The sequence below is a fragment of the Protopterus annectens genome, chromosome 8.part0 (assembly GCF_019279795.1).
Source record: "Protopterus annectens isolate FY-2018-M chromosome 8.part0, PAN1.0, whole genome shotgun sequence".
NCBI classification, from domain to species: Eukaryota; Metazoa; Chordata; order Ceratodontiformes; family Protopteridae; genus Protopterus; species Protopterus annectens.
Window position 1 is genome coordinate 1,101,059,095 of NC_056741.1, and position 22,869 is coordinate 1,101,081,963.

Here is a 22,869-nt window from a genome sequence, read left to right on the forward strand (position 1 = left end):
CAACAACTCCTTCTTTGATCTAAGATGCAGGGAGGGAGGGAAATATTTTCCACTGCCTGGTTCACTAGGCAGGAATGGTATTTAGGAAAATGAGATCAACAGAGGAGTCCCAGTGTGGCAAAGCAGTAAACTCTTTTTGCAATCCCAAGTCTTCAGTCTTCTTGTCTGGTGGCTAGGTTGCAAAATGCTGTTGTCTCTGTACTTTATGTTATGAAGGAATCACCAATAACTTAGTCTGAGAATGTCTGCTCACACTCATTCCACTCCACTGGGAACTTGTGCAGTACATTCAGGGTGTTTCCAGACTACAATCAGGGTATCCTTGACAAATGGCTATGGGAGATTATCAAAGGCTCCTCTTCCTTACCCTTCTTTTCCAGGCCCACCCTTTCTTGGAAAAGAAGCCAAAGATCAATTCAAGGAGGCCCTCATAAGCCTAATGGTATTCTCAAGAGTACAGACATCTAAGGGGATGCTGTATGGTTAGAATGAGTTACTATCCTTATCTATTTTGAAGATAACAGCCACCAGTTTCACAGACTCCTTGTAGAAGCCTGACAAGAATGGAGCTATCCTGTCCCCATAAAGTCCAGGGACATGATCATACATGAAATTGTGCAAGGGTGGGGGTACAATGGGTGTTCATAGAAGTCAAAACAATTGGAATTCTCCATTAGGAGTGCATTTATCAAGGCTAGCTTCTTTTCCTGTATGCATGAGTCAAACTCCCACAATCTTCAAACAACTGCATGAAACCCAAGTTCTCACCCTTGAGCCCTGTTATGGAAGACTAAATGGGTCTCCCCAACCCAGGTCATCAGCCAGTACTGGGTCCAAGAAAAGTCCTGAAAGGGCAATCCTCAGATTACAGTACCCTGAAAAACAGTAAGCATATGATTCTAGAGTGTGCTCCTTGAAATTAGGCTGGTATGGTACTAATGATGACCAGGACTGGGTAGCAACTACATGCCGTGACACAAGGTGGGAGATTAGGAGTTCACTTCCCCTGCTCTCCTCGTCATCTCTTGAAGTAGATGATGGATGTGGGCTTCAGTATTCACTAACAAAGGGTGAGCTCAGTACCTGCGGTGACAGAAGGAAAGGTGTTTTTTCTAAATGACATACCCCAGAAACCTTAACCAAGGCCTACCCTCTTTACCTCAGTTTTCCTATGGCACTTTTGCAGCAACCTGAAGCTGATGGTGGGACCCTTCCTCCAATCCCAACATGAGGAAGTTTCCTGCCACCTTCATGGAAATAAGGTGGGCAAAGAACATTTTCATATGACTGGACTGAATCGCTGACACTTACAAGCTTCACTTTGTGCTCCACTCCAAAGCAATTAAGATCATGTCTGTGAAGATCATAACTCAGAATTTGACTCAGAATTTGACTGCCAAAATTACAGTTCACTGCACAGGTTTTTGCATTTGACATTTAAAACTATTCACCAAAGTGCATTAGTATCAAGATCAGAACTTTACTCGTGGCAGAAAAGAACTGTAGGAGTCGGGATAGAATGCAGTTGATGCCTATTACAACATGTTCTAACATGAAACATGCGCCCAAGCAAAAGATTTGAGAAAAATGCTGAAATATAGCTAGTAGAGAGGAGCAACACAACCGGAGGTCCCATCAATAATGGGACCCCAGTATTAGACTCCCTAGTATATGGTGATGGCTCTCTACACCACAGTAAACCTGGAGAACTGCCACCCATTGGGTGGCCCAAGACTTCAATCAGGACTGCAACTGCTGGGCTCAAAGTGGTATCGGGTGACTTACCTAGCACTGGAGGAGGCAGGAATGCATGATGCTTAAGAACCTTCCTCAATATGTGAACAGCTGGGGGGGGACTGGCTGGGTCTACAAGAATAATCATCAGCAGAGGGGACTAAAGGTGGTTCACAGTGGGTCTGCACAGTAAAAGTGGCTGGGTTCTCCTTCAGGACAGCATCTATTACTTTTTGTAAGGATTAGCCAAAGAGCACCTGCTCCTTGAATTAAGCATGCAGGATGGAATATCTGAGCTCGCTCTTCAGGGCAGAGAATCTTAGCTACGGCAACCTAATGACCTAACCATAGCTTCAGCACAGTTAAAAAAGTGTAGGGCCCTATATGGAAGCCCACTTTAGCAGACAGTTACAGTGTATTTACTACTTAGTCTTTGAGGCCAGACTCAGAGTGAGCAAAGCTTGCCCAGTACCTGATCCACCAGGAAGGACTAGACTCCAGACGGCTACAGCAGAGGAGTATACTTCCTCAGTAAATCTGTCCAAAGCTTTAGAATCCTTGACAGGTAGCAACATTTTGGGGTGCCTGGACAACATACGGCATTAATGAGACAATACAGACATCAGCCACAGGATGTCTGCAAAACCCTGCTCCACTCAGCTAGGAAGTTTGAAAATCAAGTGTTTACTTTTTCTGAAGCCTACAGGCACTTCCAGGCTGAAACAATGGTATCTTCATCACCTGCTCCACACTGAAAAATAAAACAATGCCCTTATTCAACAAATAACATCAACTGCACAACCTAGCCAAGAAACTGGTTAGAACGACAAAAAATCATACTACACCACATTACAACAAAAAAAAAAAAAAACAATCCACAAACATTCTGGCTATCCATCAAACAACTCTTAATCCCTGGAAAAAACACTACCCCTTCTCCTAGCAATTTAAACCCCAACATTAGCACAGCAACCCAATTGAACACATATTTCAATAACTCTATTCTGGCCTTCGTTAACAATTACAATAAAGATCCTCCTATCATCCCCTCAATGGCTGATCACCTACCTACAGCCTTCGCATTTCAGTTTGTATCAACTTCTTGTATCAAAAAAACTCAACTAAAACCCACTAGACTAGCTGTAAATCAAATCTCAAGTGAATTTCTTTGACTAGCATCAGATTTTATCACCTACCTATCCTATCGCCATACTAATACATTGCTCTATCATTGAACATTATGTACCTAAAGTCTGGAAAATTTCCTATACAATATCCCAACACAAAGGTGCCATACCCTCCCCAGTTAGCAAGATTCTAGAAAAATGCATATACTCTCAGCTGCTGTCCTACCTCATACAAAACAACCTACTTTCCAACTCCCAACATGGTTTCAGACCTAAACACAGTACCACCACAGCCCTTTTAAGTTTCACAAATATGAGCAATCACCACAGAAATAGAAACCGACTTGTCTCTTCCATCTTCTTAGATATGTCAAAAGCATTTGGATCACATAAATAACTGACTTAGCACCTATTCATCTCTCTCTAGCTTCTGTTACCTGGTTCCACAGCTATTTGACCGACCAAGAGCAATCAATGATATGGAAAAATGAAATCGCTACTCTTCTACCCATCACTACAGGAGTCCCACAGGGCTCTGTTCTCAGCCCCCTACTGTTTTCCTTCTTTACAAACAGCCTTAGCTCCACCTCTCCCCATGCCACAATTATACAGTTTACAGATGATTCCACTGTTATCTGCACAGCCTCCTCCCTACTGGATCTTCTACCCAAGATTGCAGACATACAACTTATCCTAAAAAGACAAATTAAACCCAAATAAGACTAAGATTATGATTTTTTCAAATAATAAACTCCCAAATTTCCCTTCATCAATGCACATACTTTCATCCAATGGAACTATAACTGAACCAGTACACAGCACAAAATTACTTGGTATCACAATAGGTTGTGTCCTGAAATATGACAAACACATTGCCCTCAGCATTAAAAAAAGTACATATTAAACTCTGATGTCTTTATAGGTCTAGAACATTACTTGCCTCATCAACTAGACAAGCAATCACTGGAACACACCTCCTCTCCACTCTACTCTAGGCTTCGTCCATTTTTTCAAATCCCAGAAAGCCTGACCTATCTAAACTTGAAAACATGCTACCACAAAATCGCTCATTTTGCTGCCAGCCTGCACAATAGAATCCACAACTGTAGTGCCCTGAAACAATTATGCTGGCTTGAACTTCCAAGCTTATTAACACTTAACCAGCTAGCTATTGTCCACAGCATCCCCTACCATCCTAATGCATGTCCTGCTCTAACACACCTAGTACATCCTTAAAACATTACTCTCTCCCTCCGCTCATCTAAAAAAACTATTACTGCAAGTTAGTAAAGCCAATAACTTTTTTGGTGAATCCTTATTTTCATGTAAAATAGCAAACGTAGAACTGCACCCCCAACTCATTCTTAATACCCCCTCCACCTCTAAATTCAAAGTCTTCCTCAAAGAGCATCTAGCCAACAAATGTCTCTGTTCCTGTATTGCCCCTGTATTGCCCCTGGATAATTCTATCTCCATAGTGCTCTGTCCTGCTACACATCTTATCTTTACTCTGTTCAAGCAAGCTTCTTGTACCTACCAATGTTGATCTGTATATATAAAATGGTTGATTTTATTCTTTGTATAAGGTCTTACTGCATACAGTCTGTTTTTACTTGCTCTTTCTGACAGCTACTTCTTTTTTCTGGGGGGCTTTCCCTGTGGTTCTCTGCTGAAAAGGGGCCACCGGCCCAGTCAGACTAACAAACAGGCAAACAAATGTAAATGTAAAATGTATTCTTCTTTTCCATACATTCAGTTAAATATTTTTGTAGAAAGGGATAAAAGAACCACAGGCCAATCCTAAAAAGCCTTTATAAGCTTCAGGTTTACTCATCCATAGGAAGATGGAGGGGAGTAGTCGGTGCGGTTATCCATTTTAAAGATTAAGGAGTTAGAGGACCCTAAGGCTTTAAGTAGCTACAGTTTGACGTTGTCTGTCCCCCACACCAGGTTCAAAAGGTAACAAACTCATGTATGATTAGTCTGCAGGGAGCAGACAGCTTGGCAGAAACAGGACAGATGTTAGGTGGGAAGGATTCAGCATTAAGGGAGTGCACCTTCCAACAACAACATGGGGACATGAGCTTGTATGAGGCCTGCCAAAGTGATTTAGTCATGTTCCTTAAGAATGTTTTCCCACATTCACATGGACAAGTCCCAAAAAGACTTTAAACACTTATGTGAAGCCCAGGCCCTGAACACAAACCCTAGCACTGGAAAGCTCACTGGACGATGTTGCGCTTGCTGGAAGACTAGTGTTATATTTAAAAAAAAAAAAAAAAAAAAAAAAAGGTCTCTCCAGCCCCGGCGCATAGACAGGTGACTCGGACAGTTCCCAAAGTTCAGATAGGTTGCGGGCATGATCCCCACCATCCAAATAAGAGATGGGTAGTGCTTACTCCTAGGAATGTAACCTTAAGGTGAGAGCAGGTGGTGCACCTTCATCTTTTGACAAACTGGAAGATGTACAAGTTGAACCCTGGTTTGCCAAGGACATATTTACAACATTTTAAGACCAAAGGGAAACTTAGGACTACATAAAAGCCTATATTTGAATCTTCAGTCTTTCTACTGGTGCTCAGGCAAAGGCCTACAGTGGAATGTTTGAGCTTACTAGCGATCCCCGAGTGAGAAGCCAGCAAAGTACAGTTGTGTAACAATCTTACTGTAACGGTAGATCTCCTTTCCTTCACTGTTGCAGTATTCATTACTAAAGGGATCCACTGCCAATGGCATCCCAACGTCCAGCTAGTATACCAATGCCTTAATTTTTTTAAAGGATGTCATATGCGACACATATGCTCCCCCCTCATAACTTAGGGCATGAAGGTGGTGTACGGACAGACATACCTCCAAAATGAAAAGCCCCAGATGGAACAGTCAAGGAGAAAAGGAGCAACATGTGCATCCAGAAAAAAAAAAAGAAAAGGAGTGGAGAAAAGAGGAGGGAGGGAGCGAATATTGCAACAGTGAAGGAAAGGACATCTACTGTTAGATTTTATACAACTGTACAATGTTCTTCCATATCACTGTTGCAGTATTCACTACAAAAGGGAGAATACAAAAGCTCAAGAAGAAACTAGGGAGGAGGAAGGCCCAGCAGGGCCTAACTTAAGAAACTCATGCAGCATAGCCCTAGCAAACCCAGCTCTAGCCCTGGAAACCACAAACAGTTTGTAATGCTTAGTGAAGGTATGGATAGAAGGCCAAGTAGCAGCTTCAAGGATGGAAATGGTATGCAATCCTTTGAAAAAAGCACTGGAGAAAGCCAAAGCCCTGTTGGAATGAGCCTTTACAGAAGCAGAAAGGCTTTTCCCATGAAAGGAGTAACAAAAAAAAAAGGGCTTAAAAATCCATGAAGAAATGGTTTGCTTATAAACAGCCAAACCTTGGTCAGACCTGCGAATAGCCTTAGTCCTATCCAAATAATAACTGAGCTGTCTATGCAAATCCAAGATGTGAAGAAGCTTCTCGCTGGCAGACTGCAGAGGAGCGAAAAAAGGTGGGCAAATTAATAGACTGATTAAGAGACAATTCAATAATCACTCTGGGCATAAAAGGTTTAGTACAAAGACACCCGTCCCTGTGGAAAACTAAAAAAGTGCAACAGCGATAAGGGTCTAAAGCTCAGACAGCCATCTAGCTGAAGTAAGAGCCAAAAGACTAACAGTATTCTGAATATAATGCTGCAAAAGGAAGCTGAAGCTGCAAGCTCAAAAGAAGCACTAGTCAATTTTTCAAGAACAAAATTAAGGTCGCAAGAAGGAGGAATAGGCTTCCTGGGAGGGCTAATATGAAGGATACCTTTAAGAAATTGTTTGACTTCAAACCTAGAAACCAAAGAAGGAGTCAAAGACAGACCAGCAGAAATAGCTGAAAGGTCAGCTTTAACTGAAGAATATGCCAACCCAGCATGGGGCAATTAAAACAAATAAGGGAAAACCACAGGAATGTCCAAAGAAAGTGGATTATGTTTACAAGCAAGAAAATCTCTTCCATCTGGACACAAGATTTTCTGGTAGTGGGTTTCCTGGCACATCCTCAGGAAAAAAAGGTGCCTAAAAGGGATCAAATCCCTATCACCCACAATATCAGATGAAGACTGGACAAGTGAGAATGGATGAGAGACCACTTGTCTTGTGTGAACAGGTCCACCCTGTGAGGTACCGTGTGGTGATTGATCTTGTCTCGATGCAGCAGAGGGAACCAATGTGGTTTGGGCCAAAAGGGAGTCACCAACAAGACTTTTGTGGAAGTCTTGCTTTATGTTGAACAGGATCCTCTGTACAAGAGGGAGGGGTGGTAAGGCATAGAAAGAAATTCCCCTTCAAAGAGAAGGAGAGAGCTTCCAGCTTCCATGCCAGAGGACTTGGGACTCTGGTGCAAAACAGAGGAAGTTGCCTGTTCAGAGGGGAGGCAAAAAGATCTACCAAAGTAGTAACCCACTAATGGCAATGTCCAGAAACACATCTCTGTGAAGCATCCACTCGTGAGTCTGTGTTATGGACCTGCTCAGAGAGAATCTGCCACAATGTTCTGTTCTGAAGGAACATAAACAGCCTGAAGAGTCACCTGATACTGGACAGCCAGATCCACATCCTCAAGAGCTAGTCTGCACAGGGGGGTAAGACGGTGTCCCTCATTGCTTGTTGATGTACCCCATCACTGTGGTATTGTCTGTAAAGATTTTGAGAGGCTCTGGAAGAAACACAGTATGGAAGGCCTGAAGAGCGAAGAGGAGAGCTCTCATCTCCTTGATGTTAATATGGACTGCCCTCTGACGAAAGAGCAAAAGGCCCTGAACCTTTTGTGGACTGAAAGAAGCCCCACAACACGGTGTCTCAGGCATCCAAAAAGGTTCCTGAGAGGTGACTGGGGGCTGAAAAGGAAGTGCTGGGTTGAGAGACAGCTGATGGATCCACCAAAGAAACTCTAGTTTGAGGCATGGAAGAAACAGAAAGTCTAAAGGATGACCACGTTGAAGCCAGACTGAGTTTAGGAACCACTGTAGCTTCCTCATATGGAGTCTGGCTAGAGGAAGCATAGGAATGGTAGAAGCCATGTAATCCAGAACCCTTAGAAACTCTGTAGCTGTAACCGAGATCTGTGGAACAAGGAATTAAAAAAGACAATTGGAGTCAGAGCCTTGGGTGGTGGAAGGGAAACCAGCACCCAAGAAAAACATGAGCCTCAGAAGAAGTCAAGAAGGATTTCTGGACATTTACTCACACCACAGGCTTTGCCAGAGGAAATAGCATAGAGAAGATGCTGAATCAAGACATCTGGGCAGGAAGCCTGGATGAGCAGGTCGTCTAGGTAAGGAAAGATCTGTATCCCCCTCATCCTGCGAAAGGCAATCACATGAGCGAGGCATCTGGTGAAAACCCTTGGGGCAATAGAGAGGCCAAACAGGAAAGTAAAGAACTGAAAATGCAAGGAGAAACAGAGAAATGCAAAAAATTCCTAAAATGGAGATGAATAGGTATGTGAAAATAGGCATCCTTGAGATCGAGACAGACTAGGAAAGCTTGACGTATAAGAAAATGAAACAGAGTCTGAAGAGACAACATTCGAAAGGAAGGATCCTTCAGGAAGGAGTTGAGCTGAGAAAGATCCAGAATGAGCCTCCAGGTGCCTTCTTTCCTTGGAACAAAAAACATTCTGGAATACATTCTGGAATAAAACCCATTCCCCCTTTGAGGAACAGAAACTGCTTGGATGGGGCCTTAAGACAAAAGGCCCTGAACTACATCCAGAAAAAAGGGCAGCTGTTCCTGAAGAGTTTAAGGAATGCCCAAAAAGGGAGGAAGGGATATACACATAATGAAGTATCCCTAACAAATGATAGACAGAACCCAAGAATCCTCAGTGATCCTTAACCAATTGGGAAGAGACAGGGAAAGACAGAGAAAAAGGAACCACACTCAGGATGGAGGGAAGAAGATAGTCAGACAGAATCTGGCTTGTCTGGAAAAGAAGGCTCCTGGGTAATAGCAGCCTGAGTAGACTTAGCAGGAGAAGCCAGTCTAGAACCCTTTTTACCTTTGAGAGGAAGGCGAGAGTCACTATGTACAGAGGTAGGCTTAGAAAGTACAGTTGTGTACACTTACCATAAATGTAGATGTTAGTGTGTATTCACTGTTGCAGTCATCACAACTGGGTTATTTGCCTGCAGGTAGCCCTCAGTCGGCCCAGATACCAGAGTCTTGGATTTCTGCGTCGGATGATGTCACCTCTTCCATGACGTCAGGGGTATAAAACATGCTGCCGACGCCATTACATCAGGTTTTTTTTGCCCCAGAGGTCAGGAGCCCTCAAAACAGGAAGCAGGTACATGGTGTGGAACATCTCCAGTAAAAAGTAAATACCATTGCCATAAGATATGGCAAAAAAAGAGGATAGGTAGAAAGTATAGAAAAGTCAGGGGGCTGGAGGGAGGGTAACCGGACTGCAACAGTGAATACACTCTAACATCTATGGTAAGTGTACACAATTGTACTATGTTCTTCGTGTTTCACTGTTGCAGTCATCACACCTGGGTTGATTCCCAAAGCTGAGGAAGGGTAGAGGCAGTCAAGAAGTATTAGGACTGGCTAGCAGGCCTTGTAAGACTGCTGTAGCAAATCCAGCTCTGGATTTAGAAAAAATAGGTAAGTGGTAATGCTTGTTGAAGGTGTGTACAGAACTCCAGGTTTCAGCTTCCAGGATGTCCCTGGCAAGGACTCCCCTGAGAAATGCTGTAGAGGTTGAGGTGGCCCTAGTGGAATGGGTTCTGATCCCCTGTGGGGTAGGTTTTCCACGGTGTTTGTAGCAGAAATGGTTTGCTTTGAAATGCCCTTGCCCTCTACCCCTGTAGCAAAGCTGACTAGCAGCTGGTCAGATTTTCTGAAAGGTTTAGTCCTGTCAAGGTAGAACCTAAGCTGTCTGTACATGTCCAAGGAGAGCAGGATCCTTTCCCCTTTATTCTGAGGATTAGGAAAAAAGGTGGGTAAATGGATGGCTTGGTTTAAAGCCACACTGGATACCACTTTGGGCATAAAAGATGGGTTACTCTTGAGGGATACCCTGTCCACATGGAAGATAATGAAGGGTTCCACAGCCATAAGGGCCTGCAACTCAGACACTCTTCTTGCTGAAGTGATGGCTAGAAGTAAGGCTGTTTTCCAAGAGAGGAATTTTAACTCTGCTGTAGCAGCAGGCTCAAAAGGGGGAAGCGTGAGCTTCTCTAGTACAAAGTTAAGGTCCCAAGCAGGAGGGGGAGCTTGCCTCAGGGGTCTTAAATTGTTAGCTCCTCTCAGGAACTGTTTGACCAGAGGGTGAGAAAAGACGGGTGGATTAGTATTGTAATGAGCTAAGATGGCAGAGGAATGAATCTTAATTGAAGAGAAGGATAGGCCTTTCTGAAGCAGCTCTGCTAGGTAATCTGGGATTTGAGGTAAGGTGGGCATCGCTGTGCCCTTACCCTAAGACTGGCACCAAGAGCAGTATATTTTCCACTTTTCTGAATAGGATTTCCTAGTACTACGCCTCCTGGCCTCAAGGATGACATCCAGCACCCATTTGCTGAGGGTTGGTGCTGATGTATTCAGGGAATAAGCTAGGCTGCTAGGGTCAGGGTTTGCAGCAGAGGATGCAAAATCTGGCCCTCCTGCTGGGACAGCAGAGAGGGGGTGTGATGCAGGTGCCAGGTTGGGTCTGCTGTCAGACTGCGTAAAAGTGGGTACTAGTGCTGGCATGGCCAGTCTGGTGCAATCAGGATTGTCCTTGGCCTGTCCTGTTTGATCTTGAGTAGTACTTTCGAGAGGAGGGGCACAGGGGGAAAGGCATAGATTGAGAGGCTTTCCCATGTAAAGGAAAGGGCATCCACTTTCCATGCTTGGCTGTGAGGAGTTCTGGTGCAAAATTTGCTCAACTGATGGTCTTGGGGGTAAGCAAAGAGGTCCACCACTGGATTAGAAGCTTGAATGTGTTGGGTTCCAGTTTCCACTCGTGTGGGTCCATTAGATTTCTGCTTAAATCGTCTGCCAGTGAATTTTCTTTGCCTGGCAGGAATTGAGCTTGCAGGTGCACTTGACTGCAAGACTGTGTTCCACAGAGCCATGGCTAACCTGCAGAGTGGGTAGGAATGCGTTTCCCCCCCCCTGCTTGTTTATGTACCACATAACTGTGTGTTGTCTGTCTGTATCAAGAGTTGCCCTGGAAGGATAAAATATATGAAGGCTGTCAAGTGCATTCTGTACAGCTAACATTTCTTTTTGATTGATATGCAGGTGCACTTGTCCTGGGCTCCATTTGCCTGCCATGTGAGCCCCCCCATGCATAGTCTGATGCGTCTGTTGTCAGGGTTTGGGTGGCGGGGGGCTGAGTGAAAGGGAGTCCCTTGTGGTAGCAGGCCTTTGCCCACCAAAGAAACTCTGTCCTTAGGCAAGGAAAGATAGGAATCGCTGTTTCCAGGTCCTGAGAATGTTGACACCAGAGACTTTCTAAGTACCACTGGTTTCCTCATATGCAGTCTTGCATATGTAAGTGGGAGAATGCATGAGGCCATGAACCCCAGGGCTTGCAGTATTTTTCTTGCAGATAGCTGTGTTTGGGTGGCCAGTACTTTGAAGTAATTTTGTCAAATAAACCTGCTTTTCTGGAGTGAGGAATGCCATCTGGGAAGTTGTGTTCAATCTTGCTCCCAGGAATACAATTTTTTGGCTGGGTACCAGATGTGATTTCTTTTCGCTGACGGTATACCCCAGAGACGTTAGGAGTCTCTTTACAAAAGTCAGGTGCTATAGTAGCAGTTCCGCCTGAATCAGGCAGTCATCCAAGTAGGGGTAAATATGAAATTTTCTCTGGCTGCAGTATGCAATGGCTGGTGCCAGGCACTTTGTGAATACCCTGGGTGCAGTAGATAAGCCAAAGGGAAGTGCAGAGAACTGATAGTGCATAGAGCCTGCCCTGAAATGTAGACATTTCCTGCAAGATTCCCTTATAGGGATGTACAGATAAGCTTATTTTAAGTTTAGGGTGACCATCCTTGGCTAGCATAGGAAGCAGCTGTTGGAGTGTAAGCATTCTGAATTTTGGTACTTCCAGGAAGGGGTTGAGAATTGACAGATCCAGGATAGGGCACCAAGAGTTTTCTTTTCTGGGCACCAGAAACAGTCTGGAGTAGAAACCCTGTCCCCTTTGCCCTACTGGGACAGGTTGAATAGCCCTGATACTGAGAAGGGAAAGTACTTGCTTTTGGGCCTCTGCCCACTGGTATGGGGGAAGGTCTGGCAATCCGCTTGAGGTTGGCAGAGAGTGGAATTAGAATCTGTGGGTCTGTATCGCTTCGACGAAACGGCAGAAGTTCGAACACCATATGTTCGAACTTCTAACCTCTAAGTGCAAAACCACCGAAGGCTTATAGAAAAAAATTGCTGTTCCAAGAAAACACACACAACACAAGCACACCAAAATAAATAATCCACACATATACACACTTCACAAAACCCTACTTCTAACCCTACACTAAACCGTACATACACTACTATCTATCCACTTAACTTAACCCAAACCCTAACCCTAAGGTCCATAACTATCGCACACTCACCTTACCCGCTCCCTAACCCTAAGGTCCGTAACTATCACACACTCACCTTACCCACTCCCCAACCCTAAGGTCCATAACTAACCCACACTCACCTTACCCACTCCCTAACCCGAAGGTCCGAAACTATCGCACACTCACCTTAACCCGGTTCGTTCTCACACTTACCTTAACTCAGTCCATAACCTTCGCACCACAGTGGAGGGAATAGTGAAGCCGCAGTAAAGGCCCACTGAATGCTTTCCCTGGGAAAGAATTCTGTGTCCCGCGGCTTCGCGATAATCAGTTTTTGAACTTCACAGTTTGAACATATGGTGTTCGAACTGCTGAAGTTTCGATGAACTGATAGGAACCCAAATCTGTATTCCTGGGATACAATGTTTAAGACCCATCTGTCCTGGGTGATGTACTCCCAGTTTTTTGCATGCAGAGCGAGTTTTCCTCCTAGGGGTGCAAGTACTTGGGCGCAGCTGGGAAGGATGAAGGACAAGTCATTGTGAACTTTTTCCATAAGTGGGTGGCTTACCACTCCTTGCTTTTGAGGTGGGAGCACTCCATTGTTTAGATCTGTGCATACCCAGAGACTGCAGTCTTGGTGGTCTATTGTGCCTGGGTTTGGACTGAAGGTCTGGGAGGGACTGGAAAGGACCAGTTCTTTGAAGGCCAATGCCTACAGAATCTAGGTGGCTGTACCTGTAGAAAATCTTAAACAGTTTGCATAGATTTAGCTTTTTCCTCCATCTTTAAGAACTTCTGCTTTTGTGCCAAACAAACGTTCTTGGTTTAATGGAGCATCTAGTAATTTTGCTTTGACATGATCTGGCAAGATTTGTTCCTTCAGCCAAGCATGCCTTCTCAGAACAGACTCATTGAAAGCAGCCCTGCAAGATACTTCTAAGGCATCAAAACCACACTGCAAAGTATCTTTTCCAACTTGGTTTGCAGAATGCATTAACTCTTGTAATTCGTTATGTTCTGCACAACCAGGAATCAACAGCATTTAATTCATTCTATAATATGCTGCTGGTACTTCAACATGTGAAACTGGCAATTTAAAGCCCTGATGGCAAGAGTTGCAGAGGTATATACCTTCTTCCCCCATCTATCTAAAGCCCTAAAATCCCTGTCCGAAGGGGTAGGGTTTTTGTCTGTAGTAGCCTTAATACCTTTAGGTCCCAGGGAAATGGTCTCTGGATCCGCAGTGGGATTTTTGAAAAGAAATTTGAGAGAGAGTCAGGTACTCTGTAGTAGCTGTCAGGCTTTCTAGGAGCTGGTGGCAAAGTATCAGAAGTAAGACTGGATTCCATGAAGAGACATCATTTACAATTTCCAGAACAGAGGGGATAGCTAGGGGCCTGTGCTGAGGCAAGTTTAAAATTCCCCGAGTCTCTTTTTGGACTGTGGGTAGTCCTGGTACTCACAGCGAAAATGCTCTCAGAGGGTATGCAGGGTTTCACCGAAAGAAAAGTCCTCGGGGGGGGGGGGGCAGAGGGAATGGAATCCTCTGTATCTGAATCCTCACAGGTAGATAAGCGTATGCCCTGGTAATCAAAGTGGTCAGAGTCATCAGACTCACGATCTGTAGAATCAGAAGGAAAATTGATTCTTTGTCTTTTAGAGGGGGAAGGTTGGCTTCCCCTGATTAAAGTAATAAGGTCTTCAGCCATTCTAAGCATTTGTTTCTGTGGCATGGGAGCTTGACAATGCGCTTTGGTCGTCAGTTTCCTAGGCATAGTGCGAACTCTGGGCCTGAGAAATATGGTAGATTTAGTCAGAAACTAAGTAGTCTGTTAAATACGAACATTGGAAGGTCTGAATACACCCTCAGAAGCTGGTGACTGCACAGCGGCTCCGGACCCATCCAAGGTAGAGACATCCGCAGGTTCCATAGTAGAAGAAGCATTTCGCGGCATACCGGACTCCGAATGGATCTACAGAGGCCAGCGAATCTGTAGAAGCAGGTATCAGGGGCTGCAAAAGAGCCTCACTGAGTACCGACGGACTGGAGACTAGCTTAACGGAAGCATCGTCGACAGTTTTGGACCTGTGCAGTCTGTCTCTGTCTTTATCCTTACGTTTTTTCGGAAGATCGGTAGTCGGATGGCTTACTGAAGCCATTTCAGAATACGGAGAACGAGAGCAAAAGAATAGCCCGACTACTAATAGTTTGGGCGTTGAACAAGGCACAAAACCGACAGCAAGGAATGTCGTGGTCTGGGCCTAAACAGGTTACGCAGTAAGATGTAATGGCGTCGGCTGCATGTTTTATTTCCCTGACGTCAATGAAGAGGTGGCAGCATCTGACACAGAAATCCCCAAGACTCTGGTATTCAGGCCGACTGAGGGCTACCTGCAGACAGATAACCCAAGTTTGATGACTGCAGCAGTGAAACACAAAGAACATGGATAATTCCTCTGAAATTTGGGAAGAAGGGAAACAAAAATAGGTTTCAATTCTTGTAAGGCCTTGCCCTTTTCCTGCAGGGATTTAAAGAGCTCAGCAACTGCAGATCCAAAGAGATTTTTCCTGTCAAGAGAAGCATCCATCAATTTAGCATTAATATCATCAGGTAAAGGTTGGAGGCAAAGCCAGGAATAATGTCTTAACACAGAACCAAAGGTAGCAGCTCGAGAAGATGATCAGTTGCATCATAACTGCATACATTAGAAAGGCGAGCCACTTGAGAAGAGGAGCCCAACAAACAGAGGGCCAAAACCTTCCCCTCATAATCAGGGAGGTCAGAAATAGCTGTTCTTTCTCAGGTCTATCAGGTTAAGACAAACCTGACCACATGGGTCTGATAGTTAATAGCCCGAAAGGCCAGGGTAGCAGCAGTGTACACCTTTCTGCCAAGCCATTCCATGGTCCTACTGTCCTTGTTAGAAAGATGGAAATTTAGTAGAAGGCAATAGATTGTAAGGTTTGCAAGAAGAGACAGACACAACAGAAATGTGTAATCATCAGGCTCCGTTTTTTTAGGGACTGCAGACTGGAAATCAGAAGCCTGAGAAGCTAGGAAATCAGAAGCCTGAGAAGCTACTAAAAAAAAAAAAAAAAAAGAGTCTAACAGGGAAGCTAGGTCAGGAGGGACAGCAAAGGGCTTAGGAAACTCCATCTGGAGGAGTTCATAGTACCTCTTCTAGACGTCAGAAACCTGTCTAAAGTCCTACTTAAAATTTCATCATACAAGAGACAGTATCCCAAAAGAAAGTTCCTCAAAGGGAGAATCTAGACTAATGGAATCTTCCTCCTCAGAACCATAGCACAATGGAGAAGGAGTCTGATCCTGGGGAATGGTGGTAACAGCAGTTTATTAGATGAGTGGAGGGAGCAAATAATGTAAGGATGTACTAGGTGTGTTAGAGCAGGACATGCATTAGGTTGGTAGAGGATGCTGTGGACAATAGCTAGCTGATTAAGAGTTAATAAGTTTGGAAGTTCAAGCCAGCATAATTATTTCAGGGCAGTACAATGGTGGATTCTATTGTGCAGGCTGGCAACAAAACGAGCGACTTTGTGGTAGTATGTTTCAAGTTTAGATAGGTCAGTCTTTCTGACATGTGAAGCTTAGAGGAGAGTACAGAGAAGGTGTGTTCCGGCGATTGCTTGTCTAGTTGATTTGGTAAGAAATATTCTGGACCTATAAAGACATCAGAGTTTAATATGTATTTTTTAATGGTGAGGGCAATGTGTTTGTCATATGTCAGGCCACAATCTATTGTGATACCAAGTGATTTTGTGCTATCTACTGGTTCAGTTATAGCTCCACTGGATGAAAGTATGTGCAGTGATGAAGGGGAATTTGGGAGTTAATTATTTGAAAAAATCACAAGCTTAGTCTTAGTTGGGTTTAAGATGAGATGTCTTTTTTTTTTTTTTTTTTTTTAGGAAAAGTTATACGCCTGTAAAAGCAGATTAAATCTTGGATAGAAGATCCGGTAGGAAGTAGACTGCACAGATAAAAGTGGAATCACCTGCATAATGTATAACTGTGGAATGGGGAGAGGTGGAGCTAAGGTTGTTTGTAAAGATAGAAAAAGTACGGAGCAGACTCGGTTCCGTAACTGACAGAGATGCAGGAGCAGAGTGACTCCATGTTTCCTTATATTTTTTGGTCTTAGGAGGGGGTGAGACCTCCAACCCAGATACAGCCTCCGAGAAAGGAGTCTTGAGTAAACCTTTTAAAATAAGTTTATTCTTGCGTTCTGCTAGTGTCTGATTACTAAAACTAGCACAAATGTCAATATCAGCTTTAATATGATCCACGGCCAAACAGTAGCCACAACGGGCATGTGTATCTGAGTTAGGCATCTTACAGCCACACTTGTCACACTGTTTAAAACTCAACTTAGCTTCGTCTGACATAAGGAAACAATGCTATCCTACAGAAAAAATAAGGAAGAAAACACCAGTGATGTTATGTTAAGGAATACCACTATTAGAAAGGGAAGGCCTGTCAAGACAGGAGAGAGGGATAGTAACAAAAAGAGTAAAAAATTAAATTATCAAGAAAAAGGGCAGGAAATAGGTCTAGGCTATAGGTTATGACAGTGAGAAAAGGCTAACTTGACTAAACATTTAGTAATTGAGAAGAAAAACTGTCATAAAATCAACAATTTACTACTTAGCTTTGAGAGAGATTGCCAACACGTCTGACCAGGAACACGGCAAAAGAGATCTGGAGTATCTAGAAGAGGGGCATTGTGGGTAGGTTCTTAGCTGAGAGTTTTTGGCTTGCGCAAGCTGGAAAACGTCCGTATCAGTTCCAAGGATGGAACAGAGGTCCTATCGGTCATGAATGAACAAAGATTTCCAACATCAGATCTTGCAGGTTGTTTTAATCTTTTGCTCTTATTTTTTCAGTTCTACTGATCATTCATTAGGAGAAAATGAATACATTTCTTCAGGCACACATTACCAGTATTTTGGTTTTAAACACAAGGTAATTATACCTGGATCATGAAATAAAACCATTATGATTTTATACAAATAAGTAGCTATTAAAATGCCAAACTTCACTACATGTGCCTGATAATAAATGACTAGTAAGAGGAAGATGGTAATTCCTGATCTACCTTCTGCAGACTTATAGGCAGCGATTTATTTTGCTTAATAAAACAAATCATTCCTTTTCCTCAGTGCAGCCAACCCCAAAACAAACAACCACTCAGATGAGCTAAAATAGACAGCCATAACCAAAATCTGACTCTGCAACAAGCAAAAGTACAAGATGTATATGATGGTCACCTAAAACAAAAGTAATTAAAATGTACTTACGTATTTTATTTTTTTTCTTACTGTGGTGGGAAAATCTGTTCATATGAACTGCCAGAACAAAACAAGAAAAATGCATTACTACCATGTCATGGCATGTAAATGCAATGTAACTTAACACACAGCTATACTTACATTTTCTGTGCTTTCTTTTTTTCTTTTTTTCTAAAAAAAAAAAAAAAAAAAAAAAAAAAAAGTAAAAAAAATTGTTACACATTTTACAGAATGCAAATTTTACATTTTCTTACTTTCTAGACCGTAAAAAAATATATGCATCATAGTAGAAGAAAGTCCTATACGACCAGGTAATGACTATATGTAAGCCTGCCACTGAAATAACCAAACTGTGGTACATGAGTTCAGGAGTCAAACAAGTAGCCCACAAAAGGCTAAGAATAAAATGTCTTGTAACACTTATTCACTTAGGCTGTTGGAAATTTAAAATGTTTGCATCAAACTTTTATACACCTTAATCAAATGCACAAAGCTCCAGTGAGTACACAAATACAAAGTTGACACCAAGTACAAAAGTTACCAAGACTTCCAAGATGGCTGTACACTGACCAATAGGTTGACAGACCTCTCCCAGTGTGAAAATTAAAACTGTGAAAAGGAGGCCAGCCAGGGCTACCAATTTGGGTGGAAATTAGTTACTGGCTAGTAATTTTACTCCCTGGATGCCAGCAAAGAAAAAAATGGAAAAAGTAACAAGAAAATCAGCTAGAAAAGGGACAATGTAATTAACTAAACATACACTGGAAAGCAGTTCAGTGAAACAATAAATGAACTTTGAAACTTTAGGACATGAATAAGGACGCACACATCTAACAACTATTTCAGATCATGCACAAATAAAAATAAAGATACAGGATCCTGAAGTAACTGGTGGCTTTCTCGTTTACTGTTAAACAGAGATGAATATATTATATGGGTGGTGGAAATTACTTCAGAGTTGTAAGAAAAAATAGAAATTTCTTCACAAGATATAGCTAATGAGTGGGATAAAATGAAAACGGATTTTAAAAACTGTGGAAAGAGTAAGATGGGAAAATATGGGAAAAAGGGTAATGGGAATGGAAATTTTTAGATGGATGGACAAAAGTTAAAGTAGAATAAGATGAATGTCACAGAGCACCTGCAAAGTATTAAGGGGAAAATAAGGGAATATTTTGGTAACGTGCATGCATTTAGTAATGTAGCTGCAAAGCAATTATTTTTTATAAAAATTACAGAGCACAAAACATTAAAGGTAATTGCTTAGGCAACTGAAAATAGAAAGGGTTGGTGCCAAACTTAGTGGCAAAAATAAATAAATTAATTAATTAATTAATTAATTAATTAATTAATTAATTAATTAATTAATAAATAACCATAGATCCTATACAAGTATTAGAAACATTCTGTAAATTTTATGAAACTGGGTATAAAGGAGTGAAATATGAAAATCAGGAATAGGCACAAATGGAAATACTTATGGAAGACTTACTTATGCCAAATTTCGAGAGAGATGATGCTCAACAATTATAGTTAAGACAAGAGGAGATGAGATATCAATCAACAAGGAAATCATCAGGAACAGATGATATTCCTGTGGAAGCATCAAACCAAGACAGAAGAAAGTGCTAAAGATCTGGAATGTTTTGTATACCAATATTTTAAAAGGATGGGAAGTACCAGCATCTTGAAAGAAATCTGTGGTGGCTGTCTGTATTACTTAAAGATAGCATAGACCCTTCAAACTCAGCTACATATAGACCCATTTCAATTTCAAACCATAACTACAAACTGTTTATGCCTATACTAGCTAAGAGAATGGCAAAGATGTTGCCAAAACTGATACATATAGATCAATGTGTTTTTGTGGAGAGGAGGCAGACATTTGCCATCTTTAATAGAACAAAGACAATCCAGGGGGAAGCAAAGTACAAAAAAAGGCTCACTACCTTTGATGGGTCTTATTACGAGTATGGCAACAGAACCGTTTGCTCTCCTTGATAGTATATATCACAAAAGGAGATACTGCCAGCCCAGCTATCTGGAATTTTGTAAATAATCATATGTCATTTGTGAATATTAACATGATTTATACAGAAGTGTATCAAAGGGAGATACTGTCAGCACAGCTGTCTGGAATTTTGTAAATGGTTGTGTGTCATTTGTGAATGCCAATATGCTTCATGTAAGATGCTTGTGTTACAAGTGTATTAGAACCGTACGTCATGTATATATCAAACTAGGTTTGTACAGACGTGTGTGGAAAAGATATTTTATAAAGTACTGAGCTTAAAAATGGATCCACAGTGTGCCCGCTGGAAGAGAACATAAATGTACATGCACTATTTTAATTTAAATGTATACATTTTAACAGTGGAAACAGGAAAACAGGGGGTTACAGTCATTCCAGCAAAACTTTAGAAAAACAGCTAAAATTAAATTACTTTATGACATTTATGACAGCAAGAGACAGGATGTCTACACTAGGGAGCTCTCTATGTTGCCTTGAAGGAGAAATAATTACTAGGCTTGAGATATGGAAGTGTTTTATTATTTTATGACTTCCAACAGCTGCACAGATCTGAGCAAAACCCTTGTCTGGGTATTTTCATAGGTAGATGCTCAATACTGCTAGCTTTTAGCAGTGGGGGTTTACCTGGGATAGAGTCATATGACAAGAAATTATGTCATTCTGCAATCTATCCCAGAAGTAATATTTGAGATATTAAATTAAAAACTCAGAGACAGCGCATTCTATACTCTGTCTTGAACCTGACAACATCAAGATCCACTCACCACATCTGCCTTGCTGCTCTAATTAAGTAAGAGGGTATAGTAATTCTCTTAGATAGAGTCAGGAATATGGCAAAGCTTAGCTTATATATTTTTCTTTATTTATTTGAGACTGTCCTGCAAAGTTGTTTTAAATATTTCCTGTGATTTTAAACTCAGATGTCACTATAACTATATATTTAGTATGGTCTTGTTCTTTTATGATTAAATATATTTAAACATTAAATTGTAGCTGATTTGTCTAGAGATATTTAAGTTCTGAGAGCACTTGCAAATTTATTTGGCGACACTGTATAGGCCACTCTTAATAGCCTTGCTCTTTAAATAAAATACAAATGGTAGTTTTTTTTTCTTTTTACTTATTTAAAATTTGTTTACTGGGAAAGTCTGACTTGGAACGAAGCCAATTTTCAGTGGTGGCATGGAGAGAAACACTCCAGACGCAGGTCTTTGTAACGTGGGAGAAAACCGGAGTAACCGAAGACAACCCACACAAATGAAGGGAGGACATGCAGACAACGCACAGAAAGCACTCCAGCAGAGAATCGAACCGGAGAACCTCTTGCTGTGAGGTGAAAATGCTACCGCTGCACCACTGTACTGTCCAAAGGTTTATCATCACGGACAGGATACGAACATGTGTGGGGAAACCAAACTGGATTTCTAGTCCAACTCCTTAACCACTCCGCCACAGTGATACAATTACGTATTGATAGTAACATTACACAGTAAAATTATAGACACCCTTTGTTTAGTTAAAGTAGCTGATAAGGGGTTCTGGTGGCAGTGATAACTAATTTATAGCCTGGGCAGAAGGGGGAATAGCTAGTAAACCTGTGGCAGCCTTTCCCAGGTGTGTGTGTGTGTGTGTGTGTGTGTGTGTGTGTGTGTGTGTGTGTGTGTGTAAAACAAATCTCCAAGAGTGTGCGTCAGCTACTTGGACAGGGACACGAAGCACTGGTTAGATCGAGAGAGTGTTGGAGGACTTGGCTTGGAACCCTGGCCAAGGACTCAACTGTATAGCTGTGCCAGTGGGGAGTTTTATTGGGGATCTGAAGAAAGAGGGAGAAACCAGTCCCAGACTGATTGTGGTCTCAGTGTGCTCTTAAGGGAAACTGCACTTGATGCAGAGAGCTGCATTTAGAAATACTGTGTGTGTGCCTGTCATCCTCACAATGTACATCCCCCACTGGTGCTAGTGGTGAGGATTGAGGCTCCTTGGTTACTGGTTCAGTGGAGGGGTGTCACAGTACACTAGGGTTAATTAGGAGGATACACAAAGGATCAAAGGAAAACTTTAAGGTGGAAGGGTTCCTCTCTGATAAGCTGTGTTTGACTAGAGAAACAAGGAAGGGATGTCTTATTTCCCCTTTATCTTCTTTATATTTGAAGCCACTAGCAAAGAAAGAGACTCACAAATGTAAGGATATAAATAGTAGAGCAGTTACAAAAAGTTAGATTTATTTGCAGATATTATTATTTTCTATTTGATAAATCCAGACAATGATATTTCATTGCTGACAAACTTATTGAGACAGTTTCAAGTCCTTTCAAGACATAAAATAAATGATGATAAAATAAAGACTATAGCAGTAAATGTAACCCTACATAAAATGCTTCAACAACATCCATTCCAAAGACATGCATCTGGAGCATTTCTCCCCGGGCCTCCGCTGAAAACAGGCTCTGTGGAACCTAGTCGGACATTCCCGGTCAACAAATGTTAAATAAAAAATAAAAATAAAAAATAAACATATTTATGAAGACAAGACAAGATGAAGCATTTAAATGTATGGATTAAAAGGGAGTCTATTATAGTAGCTAATGATACAAAATTGAGAAAAGGGAAACTCTAGATCATGAAAATGCATAGCAAGATACAAGCAGTGAAAATGTTTCTAGTCCCTTCAGTTTTACAGGTCAGGTATATTTTTATCAACCAGACAATAATTAAGAAAGAAAAAAGAGGGCAACAGAAGTGGGGTAATTTAATTCTCACCATAGAACAAGGTGGTTTAGAAGTATCCGATCTGAAGGGTTATCTTAGGGCTATGCAATTAAGGCTCACATACACAACACAAGCAGAAAGTTATAAGCAGAAATAGTAACAGCAAAAAATGGGAGAGTTCAAGAAGTAAGGAGAGTAGGATTTTGGATGCATATCCTTAAGAATAACCATAAGAATACAATATTGATAAAACAGCAGAAAGCAGTACAAAAACGAAGCCAATACAGTAATAGAGAAAAGAGATTTTACCAATAAGGATGACTGCAAGGGTAGTGCAGAAAGTAGACAAGATGTGGCTTGAATTATTGAAGAAAGTTAGCCAAGATTTGGGAAGCAAATAACTAGAAAAAAA

The 22,869-nt window shown here is 41.9% G+C and overlaps 1 protein-coding gene across 43 annotated transcripts in view; it reads right to left on the reverse strand.

The window, feature by feature from the left end:
• LOC122809254 (titin-like) overlaps window positions 1-22,869 on the reverse strand; it is a 3,339,665-nt gene that overhangs the window by 3,173,452 nt on the left and 143,344 nt on the right. For 41 of the 43 annotated variants that reach the window (XM_044080596.1, XM_044080621.1, XM_044080620.1 and 38 more), the window contains exons 4-5: window positions 17,858-17,887; window positions 17,726-17,776 (exon numbers count right to left, since the gene is read on the reverse strand). In XM_044080596.1, coding sequence (XP_043936531.1) covers window positions 17,726-17,776; window positions 17,858-17,887 — 81 coding nt within the window. The remainder of the gene's footprint in view (window positions 1-17,725; window positions 17,777-17,857; window positions 17,888-22,869) is intronic. The other 2 variants (XM_044080625.1, XM_044080582.1) reach the window with 1 other exon arrangement.